This window comes from Ixodes scapularis, unplaced genomic scaffold, assembly GCF_016920785.2.
Source record: "Ixodes scapularis isolate PalLabHiFi unplaced genomic scaffold, ASM1692078v2 PGA_scaffold7__128_contigs__length_106722199, whole genome shotgun sequence".
NCBI classification, from domain to species: Eukaryota; Metazoa; Arthropoda; class Arachnida; order Ixodida; family Ixodidae; genus Ixodes; species Ixodes scapularis.
Genome location: NW_024609882.1, coordinates 35701787 through 35725534, shown reverse-complemented (window position 1 = coordinate 35725534; position 23748 = coordinate 35701787). Strand labels below are relative to the sequence as shown.

Here is a 23748-nt window from a genome sequence, read left to right as displayed (position 1 = left end):
CGGCTTCACAAAACCCGGAGTAAACATAACCAAAGAACGTTTCACGTTAAAAACAAAAGCAACTGAATGAACAAACCATTCGTCGCTCTGCGCGAGAAAAAAGAATTGGTATACAAAAAACAAAAAAAAAAACAAAAAAAAACGTCACCACCAGTTCCTTCGATGACCGCGATCCTCTGCAGATGCCGTCGACGTGGATTCCGGCAAGGTGCACCTGATCCGGTGGGATATCTCCAATCTCGCATACCTCTTCCACCTGAAACGCAACACACACACACAAAAGAAAACATTACCTTCAGCAAGACAAAACACGGATTATTTTGTCGTACTGAAGCTACATATTGCGCTAGCATTAATAAAGATATGCGAATGCGATCTATTCGTCACATCCTGCGTCATGTTTCCAGTTTGAGATTGAATTTAAGCAGACACGGAGTTTCTCCGCAGACCAGTTGACACTATTATCCGCGGACACGCTTGAGCCATCTTCGAAGCCCGTCTGCTTCACACATACGTGTGCTTCGAACACATGTCTCCAGACACTTTTCGTGTGACCAACGTCACGGGAACCGTCATATACAAGGAAGAAACACGCTTCAAACAGCAGAGTGTTTTAGGAAACCGTTTCTGCACGTCCGATACCGTATACGATGGGCCCTCCGGTACGAACTGCGCATGCGCTATACCACAGAAGACTCGTGCATGCGCAGTTGGTAACCGGAGGGCCCACCGTACCGTATCGGATGTGCAAATACGGTTCCCTAAAACTCCCTAGTTGTGTGCGGACTGTCTTTTGTACAATGTGCAAGCAGTGTTACCGCAGTTTTGAGATATCCACCTGTTAATCACCTTATTTGGAACAATTGTCGTTTCCCGAATTAACACATTCCGTAAATGTGCTCGTTCGGGGAAAAGGGGGCTATGGGACAACAAGCTACCCATGTTGATTTATTTGTATTTCGTATTATTTGGCCGTTCGGTGGGGGTGGCATGCAGGGACACAAAAAGGTAAACCGAAACACTTATAGTCAAATGTCCCGTACCCCATATACAGGTCTCAGCGGGGTATATAACTAATACGAAACAACTGGAGTAAAAAAAAAGGATAGTTATTGTTATTTGATTAGCATTCGTGTTATGCGTATAGCATTCGCTTTTAAACGTACAGAACTCGTCTTTCTACAATACCTAAAATTAGTGAGTGTGTGTTTATATACACAGCTCATCCGCCCTTGTTTGTGAATATGCCGTATTATAGGATATAACTTCGTGATAAAAATTGAGAGAGATAAAAAAAGACGGACCTCTGCTATGGCGTGGTTCGCGGCTTTGCACATGAGTGGGTTGAAGTTCTGGGCCGCTTTCCTACAAGAAACAAAGAAAAAAAAAAAACAGCTGTTTTTTACATACAATCGGTGGCGTCCGTGAGTTTTCCTAACCCTAGGATAACGCATCCTGGAATAGAAGGAGCGCTGAATACTCTGGTGTTCGCAGGTGAGCCTGCTCGCATTCCATATAAAGCGACCTAATATTCCCAACTTTCATAATGGTGGTATACCAAGGTGTGAGAATCACGCTCGCTCCCTAGCTCCTGGATGATTGGCTTCAAAATGAAGCTGCTTTTTTACACCTTCCTGGAAGTGTGAGGCAAGGTGCTCATATCGCTCGTATTTCACAAAATTAGAATTACTTACCCGTAGCAGACCCAACCACGCACGGCTCATCTATTACAATGGGCCAACTATGGGCCGTGATAGTTGCGAATAGCGTCTAGAACGGACCTTCACCCTCCACAAAGCATGGACCAGGTATCATATTTTCGCCAAAATGAACAAATTACTTCGTGCTGTGTCCCGCACGCGGCAGTTTCTTTTGAAGCATTTACAAGGCTCGTTTTATTCTTCCGTGCGGTGAACGTAAGGCAGCCAACAAGGATAGAATGGCTTCCAGCGATAGACAATTCGTGGTCAGTCTGTTCCACGGACAATAGTCTGATCTCACTAGCCCCTCGACGTGTTTGGGTTTATGTTGCAAGTAGCGTCAGGTGTGCCAGTGCACGAGGCCCATGTCTCGAGCGGCGCTAGGAAGCAGATGGCGGCGCAGCACTGAGCTACAGTGTTCTAGAGGGAGTAGTGGCAAGAGCGGCGCCCGCTTACAATGAAGCGCGTGACGCTTCGCGTACGAGCACATCTGAAAACAATCATGCCAAGATGAATGATGGAGACATTTAATGCGTACTACCAAAACACTCGTGGCTTACGAACCAAAGCAGACACATTTCTGCCAAATGTAGTCTCTTCCAATTTTAATATCATTTGTCTAACTGAAACATGGCTCAACGAGGAAATTTCAAGTGCAGACTATTTTCCGCCTTCTTATACCGTCCACCGTCGTGACCGTGATTATGCTTTAACTCGCCAGAAATTCGGAGGCGGTGTATTAATCGCCGTAAATCAGTCAGTTACCTCGCATCGTAGACAAGACCTTGAAACCTACCCAGAATGCGTTTGGATAGAATTGCTTTCAAATGATGGTTGTAACTATCTAATTGGGAATTATTATTTCCCTCCCCTATCGGATAATCGTATTTTTAATGAACACTTTGATACATTGGAAAAAGAAATTGACTTTTCAAAGTTCAGGGTGCACATTTATGGTGATTTTAACCTACCTGGTGCCAACTGGCAGTCAGGATTTGTTACTAGTCAAAACAGCATAACAGCAAGCAAGTCGTCTCACATATTGAATTTCATACATTTTAATGGCCTTAGTCAATTAAACGGGTTTGATAACTGCACTGGGAACGTCCTTGATCTTTTTCTTTCAAATGTGCCAATCATCGGCTTAACTCTTGCCGATGTTTCACTTGTTAAGGTTGACGCTTTTCACCCACCCTTTATTGTTGCCTTCCATAATTCGTTGAAATCTGCAGCTCTCCCAAAGCAGACGTATTACTCCTTCAACACAGGCGATTATTTTGGTCTTTATAGGTTTTTTGAAAATTACGACTGGTCATCCATTTTGAAGAACGATTCTGTCGACTCAGCGGCGAAGTCGTTTACGACGGTAGTGAGAAATGGAATGGAAAACTTTATTCCAAAACGGTCATCGAAACCTAGAAAGTATCCTTCGTGGTATTCTAAAGATCTAATATATTACATAAAGAAAAAATCACATTGTCACAAATTGTACAAAAAAAAAATGGATCGCAAATGTGGTATGCTAAGTTCAGCATTTATCGGTCTCTTGTTAAAAAGTTGTTTATTCATGACGAGTGTGTGCATTTAAACGCAGTAGAAAATAGTATTTTTCACAAACCAGATAAGTTTTGGAAATTTGCTAGACAACATACAAAAGGCAGTACACACGGTATCTGTCTAAGAAGAAATTCTGATTATCTGTCTAACCCGAAGGATATCGCCAACTTTTTTGCAAGTCATTTCAGTGGTTGTTTTTCCTCCGATGTTCCTAAAGATAGTGCATTTCTTGACGATCCTGTCTACTCTGATGTTTGTGCAGTAGACAAAGTCACTGTTAGCGAGATCTTGGCGGCTATAAGGAAACTGAAGCCGAAACTAACATCTGGTACAGATCATGTGCCTAACTTTATTGTTAAAGGTTGCTCGAATCTTTTTGCGCCTATCTTAGAGCATATATTTAATATTTCATTGAGTAAGGGTATATTTCCATCTCTGTGGAAAGAGTCTATTGTTGTTCCTATTCATAAGACGGGGGATACTTCGCAAGTTGGGAACTATCGCCCTGTATCATTGCTATGTTCTTTTTCAAAAGTATTTGAGATAGTGATGCACACCCGTCTGTCTTTTTATTTCAAGCGCTGTATCAGTTCTTTTCAGCACGGTTTTACCAAGGGGCGCTCAGTCGAGACAAACCTCTGTACTTTCCTTGATTATTCAGTGCCTTTTGTTTGTAATCGCGGTCAAGTTGACGTTGTTTATTTTGACCTCTCGAAAGCCTTTGACAAGGGGAACCACGCTTCGCTGCTGCACAAATTGTCACGTGATGGCGTTTCTCCTGTGCTTTTATTATGGCTTCAAAGCTACCTGACTGACCGTCGTTGTGTCGTACGCATTTTAAATAACTTCTCTGATCCTTTTTATCCGTCATCGGGAGTACCACAGGGCTCCAATTTGGGTCCACTATTGTTTTTGATCTTCATCAATGAGATATCTAATTGCGTAGTAAACTCAAACGTGCTGTTATTCGCAGACGACATCAAGCTCTTTTTAAGTATTAGTTTGATCGATGACTGTGACCTTCTTCAGAGTGACGCATCGCATATTTTAGACTGGTGTCGGGAAAATTGCTTAATCATCAATCCAGAAAAAACGAAGGTCATGTCTTTCAGTAAAAAACGTGAAATTATACACTATTCATACTCAATTGATGATAAGGGCATTTTAAGAGTATCATCGCTTCGTGATCTAGGAGTGTACTTTGACACTACTCTGTCCTTTGGCTGCCATGTCGCCCATATTGCCTGTTCTGCATTTAGATTACTTGGAATGATTACTCGATTAACTAGAAAGTTTGCGAACTATGCTTGTTTCCTTCGTTTATTTTGTTCTATTATCAGATCGAGATTAGACTTTGGCTCTGTGGTGTGGAATTCACTGACACTACGTGATGCAGCTAAAATAGAGTCAGTTCAGAGACGTTTTGTGCGCATAATCTATGACAAATACCTTGGCCGAAGGCATTTTTACAACTATGAACTCCTGCTCGACAAATTTGGCCTACAGTGTCTATCCCTCAGAAGATTATCGCGCGATGTTGCCTTCTTATATAAAATAGTTCACGGGGACATTGACTCAACACTTTTGTTCACAGTGAACTTTAACGTACCGACTCGCTCAAATAGGACAGCTCTCACTTTTTATCCCCACAATCAACACATGACATCACCAACAACAAGAATGCAGACAAGTGTAAACAATCTTGGGCATGAAAAGTTTGATATTTTTGATAGCTACGTAAATCTCAGTAGACAATTAGATGAGATTATTTTCCGTCGCTAAAAATGTACTGTCGTGTTTTGTTGCATGCTAGTTTTATCAGTTGAGCATGTTTTACAGTTGTGCAATTTTTTTTTTCACTGTGCCACATTGTAGACCTTTGTTGGTTGTTAATTGGCACAAATAAAGGCATTATGATGATGATAAGGCATTATGATGATGATGATGAAGACGGTCGACGTAGACACCGCGAGTGGCGCTGGAGTTCTGTGCCCTAGGGGAATTAATGGCACGTGTGCGATGAACGAAGAAGACGACGAGGGTGACGCGGTACGCTTCTCCAAAATGTAGCACCGTAGAACTTCTTTCGCAGCTATTAAGCTTGCAGCCCAAGTGATAGCGTTGCTGAACGATGTGTCAGTACTGGGGGGGGGGGGAGTCGATATTAATTAAATAATCTCCCTCAAAACACGCGAATATTTCAAGTAGAGGATAGCACACACTCTAGGGGCATTAGTCCAAAGGCAGAACTACAATTTACTATACTTCGTTTCACCTTATGTTGTACCGCAGCGAAGGCTAGAAGCGCGAGCTCATAGCGTTGTCAGCTCTTAATGCACGAGAGCTTGTGCCGCCGAGATGTGCCCCAGAGCAAGGAGCTCGCACTTGTAGCCTTTCCTGCGGTACATCATTCATAAGGTGAAGCAGAGTATAGACGCTTTACACACGCGCCAAATTACAGCCGCCATTGCTGCCCTTCTCTTGTCTTACCGAGATATACCGAACAACTGAAACGGTAGTTGACGATCCCCTACAAGTGCCGATGCTTTAGAAAAGGACACAGATGAATCTAAAGTCACAATAACCTGGCCTGCTGTGGTAATGATGAAGTGAAACAAACGGAATAAGAGGAAACAAAAACTGAAGGTCAGTTATGGCGGCGTCCATGCACAGCTGCTGCAAAGCGTCTTTACAGAACTAGGGTGCCTCAATGTCCTTCCGTTAAGGGTGATGCCACCCTTTGTAGTACCCGATGCCGACAGCACGCGCTCACGGAGAAAATACAAAGAAATCGACGAAAACAAAATGTCGCCATAGCACAGTCAGAGCCACAAACGCGTGCGGGAATGCGCTCTTTCACGCGCTTCTGAACAAAAAAAAAAATAAAAATAAACGTGTGGGACAAAATGGCGAGATGCCACCACCCTAAGCAAAGCGCACATGAAGGCACCCTATACAGAACAACATTAGCAGTTGTTTCGCACCGCGAAAAGCTCCAGTCAAACCACAGTAGTAAGCGCCGAACAGCGCTGATGATGGGGCTGGCGGGGCCGCGCTCCTAGGGCACAGAACAGCAGCGCCATGGTGTCGTCTACAAGGAAAATCTTCACAAAGCGGCCGCCGCTCTTGCCACTACAACCCCCTCTAGAACACTGTAACTGAAATGAGCGGTGTATGAGCGGTCCTTGGAAGCGATTGGCGGCGGAGCACCCGCTCGTGGCACGTGTCTTGCGCGTTTCCACAACAATGATTGGCGATGATTGAAAGCGTGAATTTTTTAAGGGAATTTACACCAGCAAGTTAGACTACGCCACGGCTGCCGAAATGCATCGAGGGAACGTTAAACTTTGGGCACGTGCCACAACCTCGGTGGAGCACCGCGCGTGTAGAGCATGAGATGGCACGAGCCCCGTCGTGCATGCACTGCCGTCTGCCTCCTGTGAACTAAAGTTAAGGCGGCTTCACGCATGCGCCGATCGCTTAGTGAGATCGGTCTATTCCCATATTTCTTTTGTAATACGTTCCACTGATCTCCTGAATAATCTGTTCCTTCGGATTATCTAGGTGTTTGTCAGGAGGCGCGCTGCAGTCGGAACTATACGGTCCCGGAAGTAGCGAAAAAAAAATTGATCTTTAGGTCGCCTACCGGAGTGCAAAACACAAACTGAACACGAGTACTACGTCAGCGTTTGGATAACCGGGACTCGTGTTTAAGCCGTGAAGACACGAGCCCCAACCGAATGATGACGCAACCCTCGTGCCCAACTAATTTCAATGTGTCTGTCTCTTCGGTTACGGGAAGTGCGTTACGGGAACTTCTAGGTGCCAGTAATATAACACATTGTGTGTTAAAAAAAAATAATAACCGAGTACCAAACAGACGGTATAGTAGCGGAACTCGAAGCGTCATCGTGAAGACTCGAAGCTTCGTAAAAACGTAATTATGTAACAACTTGTGCTTGTTGCTAAGACGTACTAATTGGATAATTACATCCCCCGAAGTGCTGACGTATCGCATGACCCAATCAGAATGAGGAGTTCTGACCAGATGCCTGACGTCATAAGGGAGTGCACGCTTCTTTATTGATTAAATGTTAAGCAATCAGGGTTATATCCCCTGCTCGTCCACCCTATAAGCAATTACCCTTGTTAGACGGTCACCCTTAATTAAGTAACCCTTAACTGCAGTTGCGCTTCACCACAGTTATCACACTATTCGCAACTTTCAGCGGTCGTGGTACCGCGGTTTGAACATAGGCTTCAGAATAAAGGTGCCGGTTCACAGCTTCCTGACGTGGAAGGTGGAAGGCGTCGCAGACCCAACCTCGTACTGCTGTTTTACGACGATCATCCAGAAGACAGCCACTTTGATAGGACCCGAACAGCGTATTTCAAAGGTGAAGAGTGCGCGTGCATAGCTTTGACGGGCACTCAAGGTGCGCATGGGCACATGCGCCCACAGCTTCGACTGCATAGCCAGAGAATGTTGTCCAAGAGCGTGCCCGTGTAACAAAGGTATTACGGCGGGTCTTTATTAAACTGCCCCCAACCCCTGGCGGAGACAAAACGCGATCGCGCTAAGAACTACAGACCAACCTGAACATGAGATTTCCAGCCTTGTCTGCTTTCCATGCTTTCACGAGCGCGAAGTCCCCGGTGATGGCATGCTCCATGATGTAGTTCTTGCCGTTGAACACCCGGTGCTACAAAGCGTGCGTCGTTACGGTGTGACACAAGTGCTCGCGGCGATGATTCACAAGAGGCGTTGGCGATCTCGCCGACTGTCCATCCCGAGCCCCAGGTGGGTCTTTATCGGGAAACAAATGTACGGGACCTCACCTCTTTGGGCTGGCTGGTGATGGCCACTCCTCCTCGCCCATCGGAACGGACGGGAACACCGCCCGTGTGCACGAGGGTGCCGTAGCCTGTCGGCGTAAAGAAGGCAGGGATGCCCGCTCCGCCAGCACGAACCCTTTCGGCTAGCGTTCCCTGAAAACACGGTGGTAATACTAGCTTTACCCCACACATGAAAAATACAGGGACTATAGTTAATAGGCCTGTTGCTCTCTCATGTTTGGACAGCCCCTCTGTCGAGCGAAATCAAATATTTTTCGGCCACGTTTCAGTCGTGCGTTATTGCAATTTCTCGCGTTCCTCGCGGACACTTGGCTAGCAGAATTGCATTTTTAAATATAAACGTGAAAAAAAAAATACGAACACAGATTTACGAGACAAACACTTGCTGTTTGGTTAGGACACTGAAAGCGGGAGCTGCATTTTGATTTTTGTTTATAATATAGTTCTTTCTGACGCTTCGTTATCGCGCGTATAGACACATGATGGCAGACGCTTGTAAAAGACCGTGACGTGTGCATGATCAAACGCTACACTGCCGCTTTGCTGCCATGCGAGCATGTTCATGTCACGGACGCGCTCGCGCCACCATGGCCGATTTTGAACACCCGAAAATAGAAACAAAAAGTTGTCACTTTTGTTTCGTGTAGTGTCGGGCGTTCAAGATGTTGAAATTTCACCAGCTCGCTTACCGCTCATTCACACTGGAAGCGGATCCGCGTTTGCAAAGCGGTTGCGAACGCGGTTGTATAGACGATTGCAAGCTGGGCGACTGGCCGCCGCCATGTCTCTGCTCGAGCAGGCACGCCCGTGCGATTACGAGCTTGCCAAAGCTACGTTCACCCGCGCGTTGCACGCGCTTGCTCGCATGGGGCACCACTTGTGGCGCCATGCTTGCAATTGTCTATAAAGATCCAGTATAATTGCACGCGCACTCGATCACATCAACTGCACGTGCAATTGCACTGGATCTTTATACAAGCGCGTTCGCAACCGCTTTGCGAACGCGGATCCGCTTCCAGTGTGAATGAGCGGTTAGAGATACCACAAGGGCGCGTGCGAAGAGCTCAACGAATTATGGGGACGTCCTGCATCGCCTATAAAATAAGAATTGGTAAAAGTAAAGAGACAATGGCAACGTTCCCTACGCAGTTTTCTTTTTGGGCTTAACATATTTGTTTAAAAACAACCATGAAAGTTGCACTAATGTGGTTTGGGCAGGTGAGTTACGGGCCAAGGAAACAAAATATCTATATAACTGAGAGATATTTTCACTTTTTGATTAGTGAAAATATTCATATGATTTTCTTTAGAAATTTGTTGAGCATCATCTAAATTTTAGAAAGACTTGGAAGACGTGGGAAGCAGGGTGGGGCGCTAAAGTTGTCACTCGGGCAGCTGGAGCATGCTATCGGTATACCGATAACCCGCCCGCGCGAATTTTCCGTTTCTTATCATACGTGTTTTCTCACCGCTGCAGCCTTGTGCCTGGTATACGAGTGGTAACTTTAGCGCACGACTGAGCTTTCCACGCGCTCAAATTCTCCCTAGAAGTTACTGATATGGCGTTTTTTTTATGACGCTCAGCAAGTTTCTAATTGGAACAATAAGCTTATTTTAACTAATTAAAAAGTTAATTGACAATTTGTAGGTAATTTTTCGGCTTACAGTACGATTAGCCCCTGCATCATGTTCCCCTGGTCGTATAACCCACCTGCAAAGACCGTATATTTGTGTAGCTTTAATGGTTTTCTAAAACAAATCTGTAGAGAAAAAAAAAACAATTGTATATTTCGATTTTTGCCGCAAGCCGAAGCGATGAGTACACGTTTACATGTGGACCTGATGGCCAGATCTTTATTAGTCTGTTCTTGCACTCGGGTGATGATATTTGATACCTGCATGCGCAACGACACCTTATCTGTCTCTGGTATCGCTATCAGAGTGAAAAGTATCTGCTATAAGATTGCCTAATGACGTCTGACTTGCGCCGGGTGTTTGTGTTTTCATTATGGGAGGGGGGGGGGGGGGGGGGGGGAGGGGGGTGCAATAGTGAAGTTGAAAGCCCTGTAGGTTTCCGAACGTGTAATGGGGCCCTCGCCACTCCAGATTGAATTTTTTTAACAGTTATTAATAAAAGCAACTTTTTTTTTTTTTGCTGACCATTGAAATAGTTTTAATCAGGGCGAGTAATATTACATCCAAAATATGCCTCGCTAAGAAGTAGGCATGATTTTAATTACTGAATAGTAACTCTTCCCCGACTCGTTTTATCCGTACGTGTATTCGTATTTCGAGAATGGACCAAGAAAAGGTAACGACGTTACAGTTATTAGAGGGTTTTAGTAGATCGTTCCGATACCCCAGATAGCCCCAATAACGATACTATGCATGCGCAAGGGAGGCGGTGGCGGTGTATCGGGATATCGTTATCGGAGTCATGGGAACGATCTACTAAAACTCTCTAATGGAGACTTTTACCGAACCGCTGCCGTGTTCAGCGTACCGCACTATATCGGAGCCTTTGAAGCAAGCTTTGAAGCACGCGCCCCGCGGTCACGGTACCACCCGGGCGCGCTCTTAAAAGCATGCTTCAAAAACTCCGGTAGTGCGGTACGCGGAGCTCGGCAACGGTTTGCTAAAGGTCCCTATTAAAGCACGAATATGGAACCTCATACCATAGGAGAAAACTCCAGCTCCATCTCTCCGGAAAAGTATTGCTTCTTGAATTCGGGATTACCGTCCACGAATGAGGTAATCACACTCTTTACCTGCACAAATTAGCAGACGTATAACTTTAACTTTATGCATTATAAGCTGCTTAAAAAGAAAAACGACTAAAGTTTCAGTCACACACTGTATCGTTGCTTCAGACATGCACCGATGCATATGCTGCAAGTGTCGATGAAAAAAGAGTGCAAATAAATCAGTGCACATAGAAAGCATCCGCAGCTCCATCTATCGATCAGATGATCACATGCAAAATGATCGCAATTTATGAGAAAAGCCGCCCACGCTCAGTTCGTCTTGCTGGCAGGGGCCGCCGTGTCCTCTCGAAACGTCGCCTTGTCGCGCTTTATTTACTTTTTTTTTCTTCTTACGACGACACGGAGAACGCACTGACTGATGCCTGAAAGATTTTACTTGCGATTTCGCAATCGCGACATCGCACGTGCGAAAAAGAAGCGTGCTGGAAGCAGCGATGCTCATCGCCCCAGTTGTAAAATAGCAAGTAAAATCGCACCACGGGGATCAGACTTGTGGTGAACAAGCATCGTGTATGGTGATTGATAACATGTCGTCAACACGCGACCCGACGCTTGTGAACACTCGCAGTTGGTTGGCGGCGGCCATGACGGCTCGCCAACATGCGACGCCTGCGAACACGCGCAGTTGGTTCGCGGTGGCTCATGACGTCGTCAGCACTCGCGCCTGCAAACATGCGCAGTTGGTACGCGTGTAAGGTGTTTGGCAACTGGTTAACTGCGGGCCAACTCTCCTTGCTTCAGAAGCAGGATAATTGGGCTACTTGGTAGGGGTTAATCTTGAAACAGTGTGAATGTTTTACGGGACGAAGGAAAGAAGCCTTTCCGCCCAGGTCGGGAGACTGTTACTCAGAGTCGGTAATGGCCTTAGCCGAGGAAAGAACATTAAAAAAAAAAAAAGTATTGAAGGAGAGGCGCGGGGAAAAGTTACGAAAACATTGGTTGCAGAAACCACTATTGTTGCTTCCTTTTGTTACGAGGCCAGGACGACGTCTAGGCCAACCTTATTAAACGATCGATTCAGATTGCGGCGATCGTGCGCCGCGTTGATTTAGTGTCGATACGTTCTTGATGAATAAATGATTTCAAGGTCGTGATGTGTTTTCTCGCCAAATTTAGCGGGGAAACTAAATTGGTACATAGGTCACGTGAGGTCAATTTTTTCCGCGAAATTTAGCGGGGAACCTGCATTTGTTTGTAGGTCTGTAGGTCAGGTCACGTGACATCAATTTTCGCGCCAAATTTACCAGAAATTTAGTAAAATAGGCCAGAAAGGTCCGCGAAATTGAGGGGGGGGGGGGGGGGGGGGGCTAGCTAAAGAATGCCGTTGCACTAAAAGGGAAAAATAACAACAACGTATGTGACAGTCATCCCTTACGTGCACCACATGTCGCACGGTTTTAAAAGAGCCGCCTCAAGACATGAGTAGATGTAGTGTTTTCAGCAAGTAACAAGTTGAATATGCTCCGCTGTGGAAACACACGCGAACTTAAAAGAAAGATAGAGGGAGAGCGGGCGCGGAATCAAGCACCGCATCGAGTTCGTACCATGCAAAAAGGGCGTCCTATACCATCCTCGTGCGGGAAGGTGTACATCGGGCAAATGTCACAACATTAGCTTCCGGGAGCAGCGTAGTTCGTTAACACCGCGTGCTCACATTTGGCAATGCATTTCCGTCACTGCGCATGTACATGCTTACTACGAAAGTGCCGCCTTGTTGTGTAAACACAGGGACCCAAAAGCTTGCGAGATTGCAGAGGTTCACAGAATAAGAGGAGGAGGGCACAACCTGGCGTGAGTCAGGCGATAGACAGTGAGGTAGAATTTCTAGATAGAGGAAGATCGTACAACTTATAATCGAGAATAAACCCTCAGTTGTTAGTCAGCGTTTGTATCGTCCACTTCTTTTCCCCGTCAGTATAACATTCACGCTGTTTCAAGATGCCAATAGTCCACAGCGCACGATGCACACTACCGTAATCCGAGTTAGTTTCGATAAAAATGCAATTATTCATTACAGAGGGAGAGGAGGAAACGAGAGCGCGTGGGAACGCCTGAACGCCGAGCTCTGACTGGAAAGTGGTTGGTCGCAAAAGCTGGTGGCGGTTGTTTCCATACCCATTTTCTCCGTCCCATCAGAGCGAACAAGAGCGTCGTCTGTTCCTCCTTCTCGCGTAGTGTCTCGCGTTCGAACGCGGTGTTCGGCGTTCGAAAGCGTTCGAACAGTGAGTAGCTACAAATTAAGGCAGCTACCTTTTAAGTCTACCCTACCATCCAATACTCGCTAATCCCTTCATTCATGAATGCAGTGCCCTGACGCCCCAGCGCGCTCTCATCCATCTCATCCTCTTTCTCAGTTTCTCACCGCATAGTGGATACTGTGCGGAAGTGGAGCGAAGACTACGGCTTGTTTCCACCACCATTTAAAACTCTTCAATAGATTTTTGGCATCGTTTCTTTATGAGGATAATTCGACCTGCCCACGTCAAGAGGCTAAGACCCTTTTCAAAAGTCAGTCTCACCATTCTGTCCGGAGCCAGACCTGACGCTCTAATGGCAACCCTATAAACAGCTTGTCCACACCAGAAAAGAATCTGACATCTTCGAAAGCATAGGGTAGAAGGCGGGAGTTGGTTCTGGTACGACGCCTTCGATTCACGAAGTCCGGGGTGCTTATTAGGTGACATTGTTCTCCTATCACTGCGCCATTAGCGCGGAAATAATAGAGCTTTTAAGACTTCCACCGTATGGCTTTGACTTTCGAAAAGAGTCTCTTTAGGCGGGCCCTGCTGTTGCCCCGTCAGAACACGGTTCGACAGACAACAGGTCACCCTTTATCGACCTGCTTTGCCTTGAGGAGATGGCTGATTCCGGAGTCTCCGCTTTCGCAAGAATTTGAGACGATCTTCAGGTCCTTGACTGACCTCCTGGACAGTGCAGTCACCAGAGCTTCCGGAAACCCGCACGGAGCGAAACCTGAATGCCAAACAAACCAGGGCGCTGTGAGAAAATGCAAGATTTATGCATACAGCAACTCGCTGCTTACAAAAAAAAAAAAAAAATTAAGGACGTTTACAATTATTTGTAACGCCGAATTAGAGCGCAACTCTTGAGGAGGAGGGGAAGGAACAGAGGGAGGGTATGCACCTCCTCCCCCTCCGTACCCTCCTCTCCTCCTGGCCTGCTGCCTTGCATTTAGTGGGGAAATTTTCCTGCCAAATTTAGCGGAGAAATTTAGCGAAAATTTTCCTGTTAAATTTAGCGGGGAAATTGAATTGGTGTTGAGATCACGTGACGCGAATTTCCCAGCTAAATTTAGCGGAAAAATTTCCTCGTTCAACTGAGTGGGAAGGTTTTCCCGCTAAGTTTAGCGGGGAAAATTTCCGCTAAATTTAGTGGAGACATTTTTTCGCTAAATTTAGCGGTAAAATTCCCCCGCTAAATTTAGCTAGTAAATTCACGTCACGTGACCTCAGCACCAATTCAGTTTCCCCGCTGAATTTAGCGGGAAAATTTACCCGCTAAGTTTAGCGGGGAAAATTTTCTGCTAAATTTAGCGGGGCATTTTTTTCCTAATGCAACGTGCGCGGTTACGCCGACGCCGCTCAACCCGGATACGGGCGCCTAAGAGCTGCGCTCTAAAAAAAAATCTCGCGTTTGTTTACATTAGGTTTGGGTGCACTGCGAGTTCCCAGTGCCGACAGCAGCGCCACCATAGTGGGTGACGTCGGACAGCCTCATATAAGGGAAGTTGTCACGTAGATGGTTGTTCTGAATGAACTGGAGAACGTCCTGGGGAGCACTGCATCCGGTGGGCAGCAGGCTGTATAGGTAGATCAGCTCCTCGCAGAGATCTGTACCGTCGATGGCTGCACTTCCTAGGTGTCTCAGTGCGTGGTCAAAGCCTCGGCACAGTTCAAGAAGTTCTGCTTTGTCAGGAAGTCGGGTGAGGTCGTAAAGGAACCCCCAGAGGCTCACGTGCTGCTCCATCACCGTGAAACGTTCTTCAATCGACATATTTACGGTGTCAATCATTTCGTAAAAGAACTCTCGCTTGAATTTTGTCTCGACATCATCAACCTCGTCTTGGCACTCATGACAGAATCGGCGCTTTTTTTCGCCGGAGTCGAAGGGCCGATTTCATCACACTGTCAACACCCTTGCTCTCGGCAAGGCCGTTCGCAGTTGCCAGTGCAGTTTCGTACCCGACATCGCGATAATTGTCGATGTAATCGCTGCATGCTTTCAGCAGCTGGGTGGTCGCAACGATGTCCTTCGTTTTGCATTGCATGTTCTTGGTTACAACATTAACTTGAAAAATAATGTGGTACCACACAAAAATGGAAACGAGAAACTTAAGGTTCGTGAGCTGCCCTGCAAGAGTTCGAGCTTCATGTCGGGCGCCAAGGTCTGCCTGCTGTGATTTGGCCAAACCAACAAGGGCGTCATGAAGTTCAGCTGTCTGGTGGCGGACGGGTTTCAGGCTGTTAACTCTGCATTCCTAGCGTGCGGCTCCAGAGTTCTTTACACATATAACTTTCAGTCGGGTTGAAGCCTCTGTCCCATAGAGGCTCACCGGATGCCGAGGATGCGTCGGTTCGTTTAGCCTACAGCTAGAGACTGCACAGTCATTGGTTTTGCGGCCGAAATGCCAAACGGCGAGCGCCATCACCTTTTTCTTTATGAAGGGGGGGGGGGGGGGGGGGGCGCCCTCCGGCGATACGGCTGTTTTGTAGCGTTAGCTACACTGGCCGAGGTTGAGCAGTTTCGCGTGGCTCTCATAATGAGCACGGCTCGCATAATGAGCACGGCTCATTATGAGAGCCACGCGAAGCCGCCGCCGCGCCCGCCTCGCCAGTCTGCGCATTCCAGAGAGAGAAAAGTAGGCGTTTATTAAAACAGTGATGTCATCCAGCGCCTTGTGCTGGTTTGCTACACTGTGTAATGAACGGAAAAACAAAGAAAAAATAGAAAGGAGTAGAGAAAGGTAAGAAAACAAAATTGATATAAAGGAAGTATAAGAGAATATAAAAAAGTGATACAAGGTAAAAATTAAAAATAAATGGAGATGTGAGTGTTTCAATGGCAAGCGTCATTTACCACTTGAGTTCACTTTAGAACACTACAGCCTGTGCTGTAAACGAGTATTCTTCAAAAACGTCAGGAGAGCTTCTGTGGCCTTATAACCGTCAGAAGATGTCATCCAGGGTCCAAATACGATGTCGATGCTTATTTGTTCGTCCTCTTTGATGTTGAGGTGTTTCTTCATTAACTGCCTTTCATGGCTGTATTCCTCGCATTCGCAGACTACGTGTTGGATGTTATGGACGCCGCCGCACGATGCACATTCAGGAGACTGAGCCTTTCCGATTTTGTGAAGGTAGCTGTTGGTATACGCAACTTTAAGCCGCAAGCGGTGTAGCACGGTCTCCGTTTTTCTTGGCAAACCTCGTGGAGCCCGAAACTGTAGCTTAGGATCAATATTGTAAAGATATCTGTAGTGGTATTGAGGGTCTTCCCAAAGAGACGATGTTATTTCTTGGCCAATGTTTCTTATCATGCTATTTGTATCTGGTCTCGAGAATGGTATAGAGACAATATTAATGCTCTCGTGGGCATCTCTAGCAGCTCTGTCGGCAAGAACATTTCCGGCTATCCCGGAGTGGGCAGGAACCCACTGCAGAATAAAATGGTGCCCTTGGCACGAAGCTTGGCGAGCTGCTTCCAAAATATCTTGTGCAAGTTGTAGGTATGGGGTACTTTTTTTCATCGAGGAGAGGGTGTAGAGAGCGGGCTTCGAGTCAACAAATATTGCCCAAACTTGAGGTTCAACAGTTCCCGCTTGTGTCACTGCTGCTCGAGTTGCCGCGAGCTCTGTCGCCGTTGATGAGGTGACGCGGCTCAGCTTTGCTTTTATGGATGTTCTCGTAAAAGGAATGTAGACTCCCAGAGCCGATGATGACGTCATTGTAGAGCCATCAGTGAAGATGTGGCGGAATGAGTTGTATGATTTATTGATGTATTCAAGAGCAATCTGGGTGATCACCGGCGCAGGCATCTTTGTTTTCGAAGTGATCCCTGGGATACTTGTTCTGATTTCTAAGGGGGGGTACTTCCACGGTGGATATCTTGGAATTGTAGCCGCTTCAGATGATCTGGGAATATAATTCTCCAAAAGCGTGACTACTTGGGCAAATCCTGAGGATGGTCTCTCTGTTGAGATATTTGCTAGATGATGTTTATGTATTCGAGTTTTGTGACGAAGATGAGCTCGCAACGTTTCTTGTGTCCTTAAAATGGCGGGTGAAACTGCTCGTGCTTCAGCCAGAGTTCCCGCATTCGATGTGCATTTCGGCAGCCCTAAGCAAGCTCGAAGAGCTTGTGCTTGGGCACTTTCTAATTCTTTAAGAGACCGTGATGCGTTATGTATAACAGGAAGACTGTAGCGCATAAGGCCGAGAAACAGAGCATTGTATAGGGCCATTAGGGCAGAGACAGAACATCCCCATTTAGTCCCACTAATCATTCTGATTATATCGATAAACGAGGTCAGCTTTTTCTTTAGGCGCTTTATGTGGGGGCTCCATGTCAGTTGCCTGTCGAGAGTGACACCCAGAAACGTGTGTTCAGTGACGTAAGGAATTGGTTTTCCATCGATCACGATTGGGTATTTGTCCGTGTGTTTTCTGCTGAATGCCATCACCGCTGATTTGTCCGGTGATATATGCAGACCCCGCTCGTGGAGGTAGCGTGCTGTGATGTTTATTGCTTTTTGTAGTCTTGCTTTGTTTATGTAGAGAGACCTACTGCACGCCCAGAAACAAATATCATCAGCGTATATAGATACGTGAACGGTTTTAGGAAGTATTTTAAGAAGGCCTATTAGAGAAATGCTAAAAAGCATGGGGCTAATGACCCCCCCCCCCCCCCCTTGCGGTACTCCCCTCTTGATTTCATGAAAACCAGTGTTGCCCTCCGGCGTCGATATGTACACTTGTCTTTCTCCAAGGTAACTTGCAATCCACGTATATATGCGTCCTCCATAGCCAATGGCCCCCAGATCGTGAAGAATGGCCCCGTGTTCTACAGTATCGAATGCCGATTTTATGTCCACAAATACAGCTGTTGTTATCTTGTTGACAGTCTTCGTTTGTTCAATGCTTGTCACTAAATCAATAACATTATCGATGCTACTTCTTCCGCGTCGAAATCCATTCATGGACGAGGGATATAATCCTCTATTTTCTAGATCCCATTCCATACGGGCTAGCAACATTCGTTCCATTACTTTGCTCATGCAACTTGTTAATGCAATTGGACGATACGAATTAATATCTAGGGGAAACTTTCCAGGTTTGAAGATCGGCAACACACGAGCAATTTTCCATTGCCTCGGTATAATTCCTGTTTTCCATGAGGAGTTGAAGGCCTTTAACAAGAAGGTTCTAGCCGCTTCCCCCAGGTGACGTAAGGCTGAGTATCGTATCCCATCCGTGCCCGAGGACGACTTGACGTTAGATGCAAAGAGTGCCATATCAAGTTCTTTTAAAGTAAAATATGCTTCAACAGCATTGCATACACTTACGGATGGGTGGTCATTTGTCGTATTCACTCTGCAGTCGATAAGAGTAGAGCAGGAGGTGATCTTGACACAGAAATCCTCGGCTATGGTTACTGCTGAGACTTGGCGGCTCAAAGCGATGGCTCGGAAGGGATGAACTTGCTGCGGCCTAACACGCAAGCTTCGCATCATGGGCCATATGCGAGTAACTGGCTTTCTGGGATCAAGGCCGGCACTAAGAGACCGCCAACGTTTTTTGGAAAGCTTGTCCAAGTGTCGTATAACGCGCTTTTGTGCTCTCCTAGAAGCCCTGACATCCTCAGCACTCTTAGTTTTTCTTGCCCTGCGTTCAGCTCGCCGGCGGATGGCACGCAGTCGTTCGTATTCTCCATCAATAGCTGTCGGGGGGTTTGTCATATTGACGGTTTTGGTCGCTTCGGAGGTTGAAGAGTTGATGGCCGCAACAAATCCTTCTGTCTCCGTTAGTGTATTGCAGGCGGACTCCAGTTTTGTTTTGAAGATATCCCAGTCAGTATAATGCATTGTGGTACGCCTCTTCAAGCAATGCAATCCTTGAAACGTAGTGTAAGTGGGCACGTGATCACTCCCATGAGTTTCAATATCAGCGAACCACCTGGCTCCCTCAGCGAGACATGAAGATACGAACGATAAATCTAGAGAGCTACTCGTAGATGCACCTCTGAAATACGTCGGACTACCGTCGTTAAGAATTGCAAGGTCATATTTTAGTGTAACGTCCAATAAGGCTTGCCCTCGAGCATTAATTTTTCTGCTTCCCCATAATGAGTGGTGGCTATTGAAATCTCCTGTCAGAAAATGTGGTGATGGGGTTTGCTGTAAAATTGTATCCAGCCTCTGAATGTCCAAGGCTGCTCGAGGAGGTATATAGCTAGCAATAAGTGTGAACGAAATGTCTTCTATCTTAACCGTCGCAGCAATATACTCATTTGTAGGGTGCGATGGAATATCGTGTTGAATATAGGTCAGGTCCTTTCGAATGCCGACCAAAACTCGGCTAAGACCAGTTGTTCTGTGGGAATGAAAAAGCTCGTACCCTGATAGTCTGATGCTGTGCGTCACTCGCGACTCTGATATTGCTTTAATAGGAACAGGATATTTGAATATGAATTGTCTAAAGTCCGAGAGCCGATTTCGAAGGCCTCTCGCATTCCACTGAAGGACGGTGGCATCTCTACGAAGCTTGTCTAATGACACCAGATCATAACAAGCGGAAGTATGGCATCTAGTATGGTTAATAGTGCTTGGGCTATAGGAGAATCCCATGAACGAAGAATATTACGGACAACGTTGGTGATGGTTTGGAGATTGACCCCGGACGTAGGTGGTTGCTCCCTGGTTGATGCCCTTGACTGGTCCCTCTTGGGTTGCCTATTTTCTTTATCTTCGACACGCGAAGTTGATGCAGATCCAGGAAGTGCTGGAAATTCTCTGTCATCATTTAGCTGCAAAGTAGGAGCTGTAGCTTCTGTGGATTTTGAGTAGGTCTTGGCTTTTTTCACGCTGGATTGCTGCGTTGACGGGGAATCTCGTGTAGCACGAAAATCGTGAGCTGCGACGTCGTTTCTTGCTTGGTTTCCTGCTGTCCTGGCATGGCCAGTGGACATCTGATCTTGTGTAGACCGTAGAGCCTCTTTTGCTGAGGTGTAACCAACCTTAGCTTCGCTCTTGTACCTGTATATTTTCTGCTCTCTTCTGTATGCCGGGCACAGACGAGATGTAGAGTCGTGTGCTTTGTGGCAGTTCATGCAGAGTGGGTCTTCCGCTTCGCACTTGGTGCAATCATGGGGTCCCCCGCAGCGAGCGCATCGCGATTCCCTTGTACAGGCGGTTCGAACGTGCCCAAAACGGTTACATTTGGAGCATTGACGTGGTTTCTCGATGTACGGTTGTGTCTTGTATCTTGTGTATCCGATTGTAACGTACTCTGGTAGAGTGTCCGTGCTAAAGACGAGCTTGACGGTCTCGGATTTACCCAGTCGTCGGATGGAGATAACAGGTGCAGTAGTGCGAACTGCCAGTTGAAGTTCGACCTCAGTAAGGTCTGCTGGTACTTCGTAGATCACCCCGGCCGCCGATTGTCGTGGGAGCGGTTCGTAGGCCAGGACAGCGATCCCGTCTAGTGAGGTGAATGCAAGGAGGGCTTTCGTAGCGTCTCTATTCCTGGTGTCAATTGCCAGTACGTTGAGTCGTCGGTCTGGCCTTACCAGGATCACCCCGTCTGGAGCAGTCATGTCCAGTTTTTCTTGAATTTTCTTCGGGTTAATGGTTGCGATCACTTTGTCTGGATCCTTGGGTCTGACTATCACCGTGAGGTGGGGATCAGTATGATTCATAGTCTTGACGGTCTTGTCGCTTGACTCCGAACTAGTTGAGGCTTTGCGTCTCTTTCGGTTCTGAACGAGCTGAAAAGGTGCCGAGTTGGCGTCCAGCTCGTCAGAGATGCTCTCATAGTAAGAGACTGTGCTTGAAGCGCTTGACATACCCAATGATGGCCGCTCAGCCTGTCCATCCAGTTCCATTTTGATCGACGGTGAGCCTTGGCCGGCGGGATGACCCGCCTCAGCCATGATCGGTGACCGTTGCGTCAATAGCGAGGGTCGTATCGTTTTTACCTCGAATTAGCAGCGAAAATCTTGAATAAAGACACAATATAGCAGGACAACCTCGATAGCAGCCAAGGTAAATCCGACTTCCCGCATTCCAGAGGAGTGACATCATAGCCGTGGCAAACGCACTGGCGCCGCCGCGTGCCCAGCTGTGTGCCTCCGTTGCACAGTAGTCAAGTCCGACGCTGCACCGGAGCCGCTTGATAGCGCCTCTCATTTTGTGCGCATAAGCTCACGCTACATATCCTGGCATAGCCGAGCTAAGCCCCCGCAATTTTTATTTTTTTTTATTTTTGTTTTTAACACTTTGAGATTTGAGCCCTGCATGACCTGGCGGCCCTTTCGGCGCCCCCCTTTGAATGGCGCCCTGTGCGGCTGCACAGGTCGCCCACCCCAAAGGCCGGCCCTGCTTTTTGGATACAGATTCGGATTCGGATCCACTGGCGTTCCCTTTGGGCCGGAAGTTCCGATGTTAATATCGCCAACAAAAACTGCGAAACGGCTAATTTTGACGAGGATCGTTTATAATTTCAGTTTGGGCGCACCTTGGAGCAATTTCGTCCTTATTTATAATTTTGTATCAGTGTGGCGCATGCAAAGTCAACAGCCTCACAATGGCGCATTTGGCGCAGCAGTTCCATCCCTGTTTTGAGCATGCTCACAGACTTCGGCAAAACTCACTCATCAGTGTACTCACTCAAATCACTCATCCTCACCGATCATGCGTGAGGTGAGGGTGAGTAAGTTCGTAAGCCTCGAAAACTCACGAGTTTGAGGTTGAGTGAAGTGCATGAGTTCGGTGAGTTCATGACTTCGGTGAGGGGCGTTCGGTGAGTTCACGAGTTCGGTGAGTTCGTGAGTAAGGACTGGAAGAATAATGAGGGTTAGTGAGTTTCTAGCTTTTTTTATTTTGAGCTAGCTGTCAGTGAGATCAACTAAAAATGCCGACCTCTGCTCACAGCTTACCATGCTTGGGCCAAGCGACATCATTCATGCGAAGGACACGCATTGCCTTGATGCACGGATTACGTTAAGATAAATTTGAGTAACAATAGAGACTTTGAGTCTTTCCGAAAGTCTGTATTGAAGTATATATTGTTACTCAAATTACTCTTTACATCTTTAATATCTTGACGAAAAATATTTTAAGTATGTTCAATTGCACGAATTACGAAAGCTACCGACCTCCGATGAGCACACTGGATCCACTTTTGATGTTTTTGACAGCTTCATCCGCTGAGGCGTAGATGCACAACCTTCTGATTAATCTTGTAAAACGACCCATCTGTAATCATAATACAAAAATGCAAGCTGCGAGGCACACACATACACACAGACGCGCGCACACACACACACATAAACGCCCACGCGCACACACACATGCAAAAACTAAAAATATATGATTTACCTGTCACCAAGAGGGTAGTTCGAATATTCTAACTTTCGAATAATGCGCTATTTGATATTCGCTTCGAGCTGAGTTGAGATATTCGGATTTTTCGAAGTTTTGATCGCGGCGGGTTATTCCCGTTGTACGCGCTTCTTATCGAGCACTGATGCACTGCGGAAAAGCAACACCCGCGAAGACCGTTTTCGCGGGTGTTGCAAGAAAACTAATTTCCTTAGATTAGTTTAGTGCCGCTAAATAAGCTACACTTCAGAGTAACTAGACGGTGGTTTTAAAAGCGCAAAGGCCTAAGAAGAGAAGGAGGGGACAGGACAGAGCGCTCTGTCCTGTCCCCTCCTTCTCTTCTTAGTCATTTGCGCTTTTAAAACCACCGTCTAGATGTTCAACCAACTAGCCCCCCAATTAATTCTGATGCTTCAGAGTAACAACACTTACTCATCTTTACTCATCTTGGGGCTTAAAATTATGGTTGCTAGTTATCTGAAGCTTTGTCTGAAATCACAGGAAACGCTTTTCTGTCCCCCACAAATGTTTGAACAGTTCGCGACAGAGCAAATCAATATTACATGAGCTTCCTAACACCGAATCTAATGCTGAGGAAGTCACACTTTTGAAGCATGACGATCGGCAGTTGCGTCTGCTCTGTACTAAGCACCAGGATGGCGGCGCCCAGAACAATGTCGGAGAACAGAGTGCCGCTACTCTAAGCGTCACTCATTTAGTGACTCCAGATTATAGGTGTAGCTGGGCATCTCTATAGGATCAATTTAATATCAAACACGTCGTTTACTTGCCATCCTAATATAGGCATTGAACATTCTAAGACCACAGTCCATAAATATAGATGGATTAAAATTAGTCTAGCTTAGAAATGGACAAGTGGAAGATTGGAAACAACCTTCACGAGTTTCAGCTGGGTTTGCATGGTGCAGTAGTTAAAGATTTGGCGAAACTATTCAATATTCGGACAAGACCACTTCTCGCTTCCATTTCGCTTCGAATTCAAAATCCACTATTCGCACGTGCGTAGTCATCAACGTCCACAGTTCTACACAGCTCGCGATCACATTTTTGCCTTTTTGTTCTACTGTGCTCAGACAGGGTTTTGCGGAGCACGTCTTACCGCTCATTCACACTGGAAGCGGACCCGCGTTCGCGAAGCGGTTGCGAACGCGGTTGTATGAAGATCCAGTGAAATTGCACGCGCACTCGATGACATCAACTGCACGTGCAATTGTATACTGGATATTTATAC

The 23748-nt window shown here is 46.5% G+C and overlaps 1 protein-coding gene across 1 annotated transcript; it reads right to left on the bottom strand.

The window, feature by feature from the left end:
* Positions 1-41: 41 nt before the first annotated feature.
* LOC121833110 (succinyl-CoA:3-ketoacid coenzyme A transferase 1, mitochondrial-like) lies at positions 42-22370 on the bottom strand. The gene is made up of 9 exons (XM_042286208.1): positions 22271-22370; positions 21853-21951; positions 13719-13852; positions 10790-10882; positions 8097-8246; positions 7854-7960; positions 1305-1365; positions 149-256; positions 42-62 (listed from the first exon to the last, which is right to left on the bottom strand). Exons 1-9 carry the CDS (start codon positions 22368-22370, stop codon positions 42-44), a joined length of 873 nt encoding a protein of 290 aa, XP_042142142.1.
* Positions 22371-23748: the final 1378 nt, after the last annotated feature.

Coding starts and splice junctions, on each gene's coding strand:
- LOC121833110 (XM_042286208.1), bottom strand. CDS start 22,370: ATGGGTCGTTTTACAAGATTAATCAGAAGGTTGTGCATCTACGCCTCA. Junction 13,853..21,852: donor CTTCACTCAACCTCAAACTC/GTGAGTTTTCGA, acceptor TTTGGCATTCAG/GTTTCGCTCCGTGCGGGTTT. Junction 8,247..10,789: donor AGCTGGAGTTTTCTCCTATG/GTATGAGGTTCC, acceptor CCGTGTTTTCAG/GGAACGCTAGCCGAAAGGGT.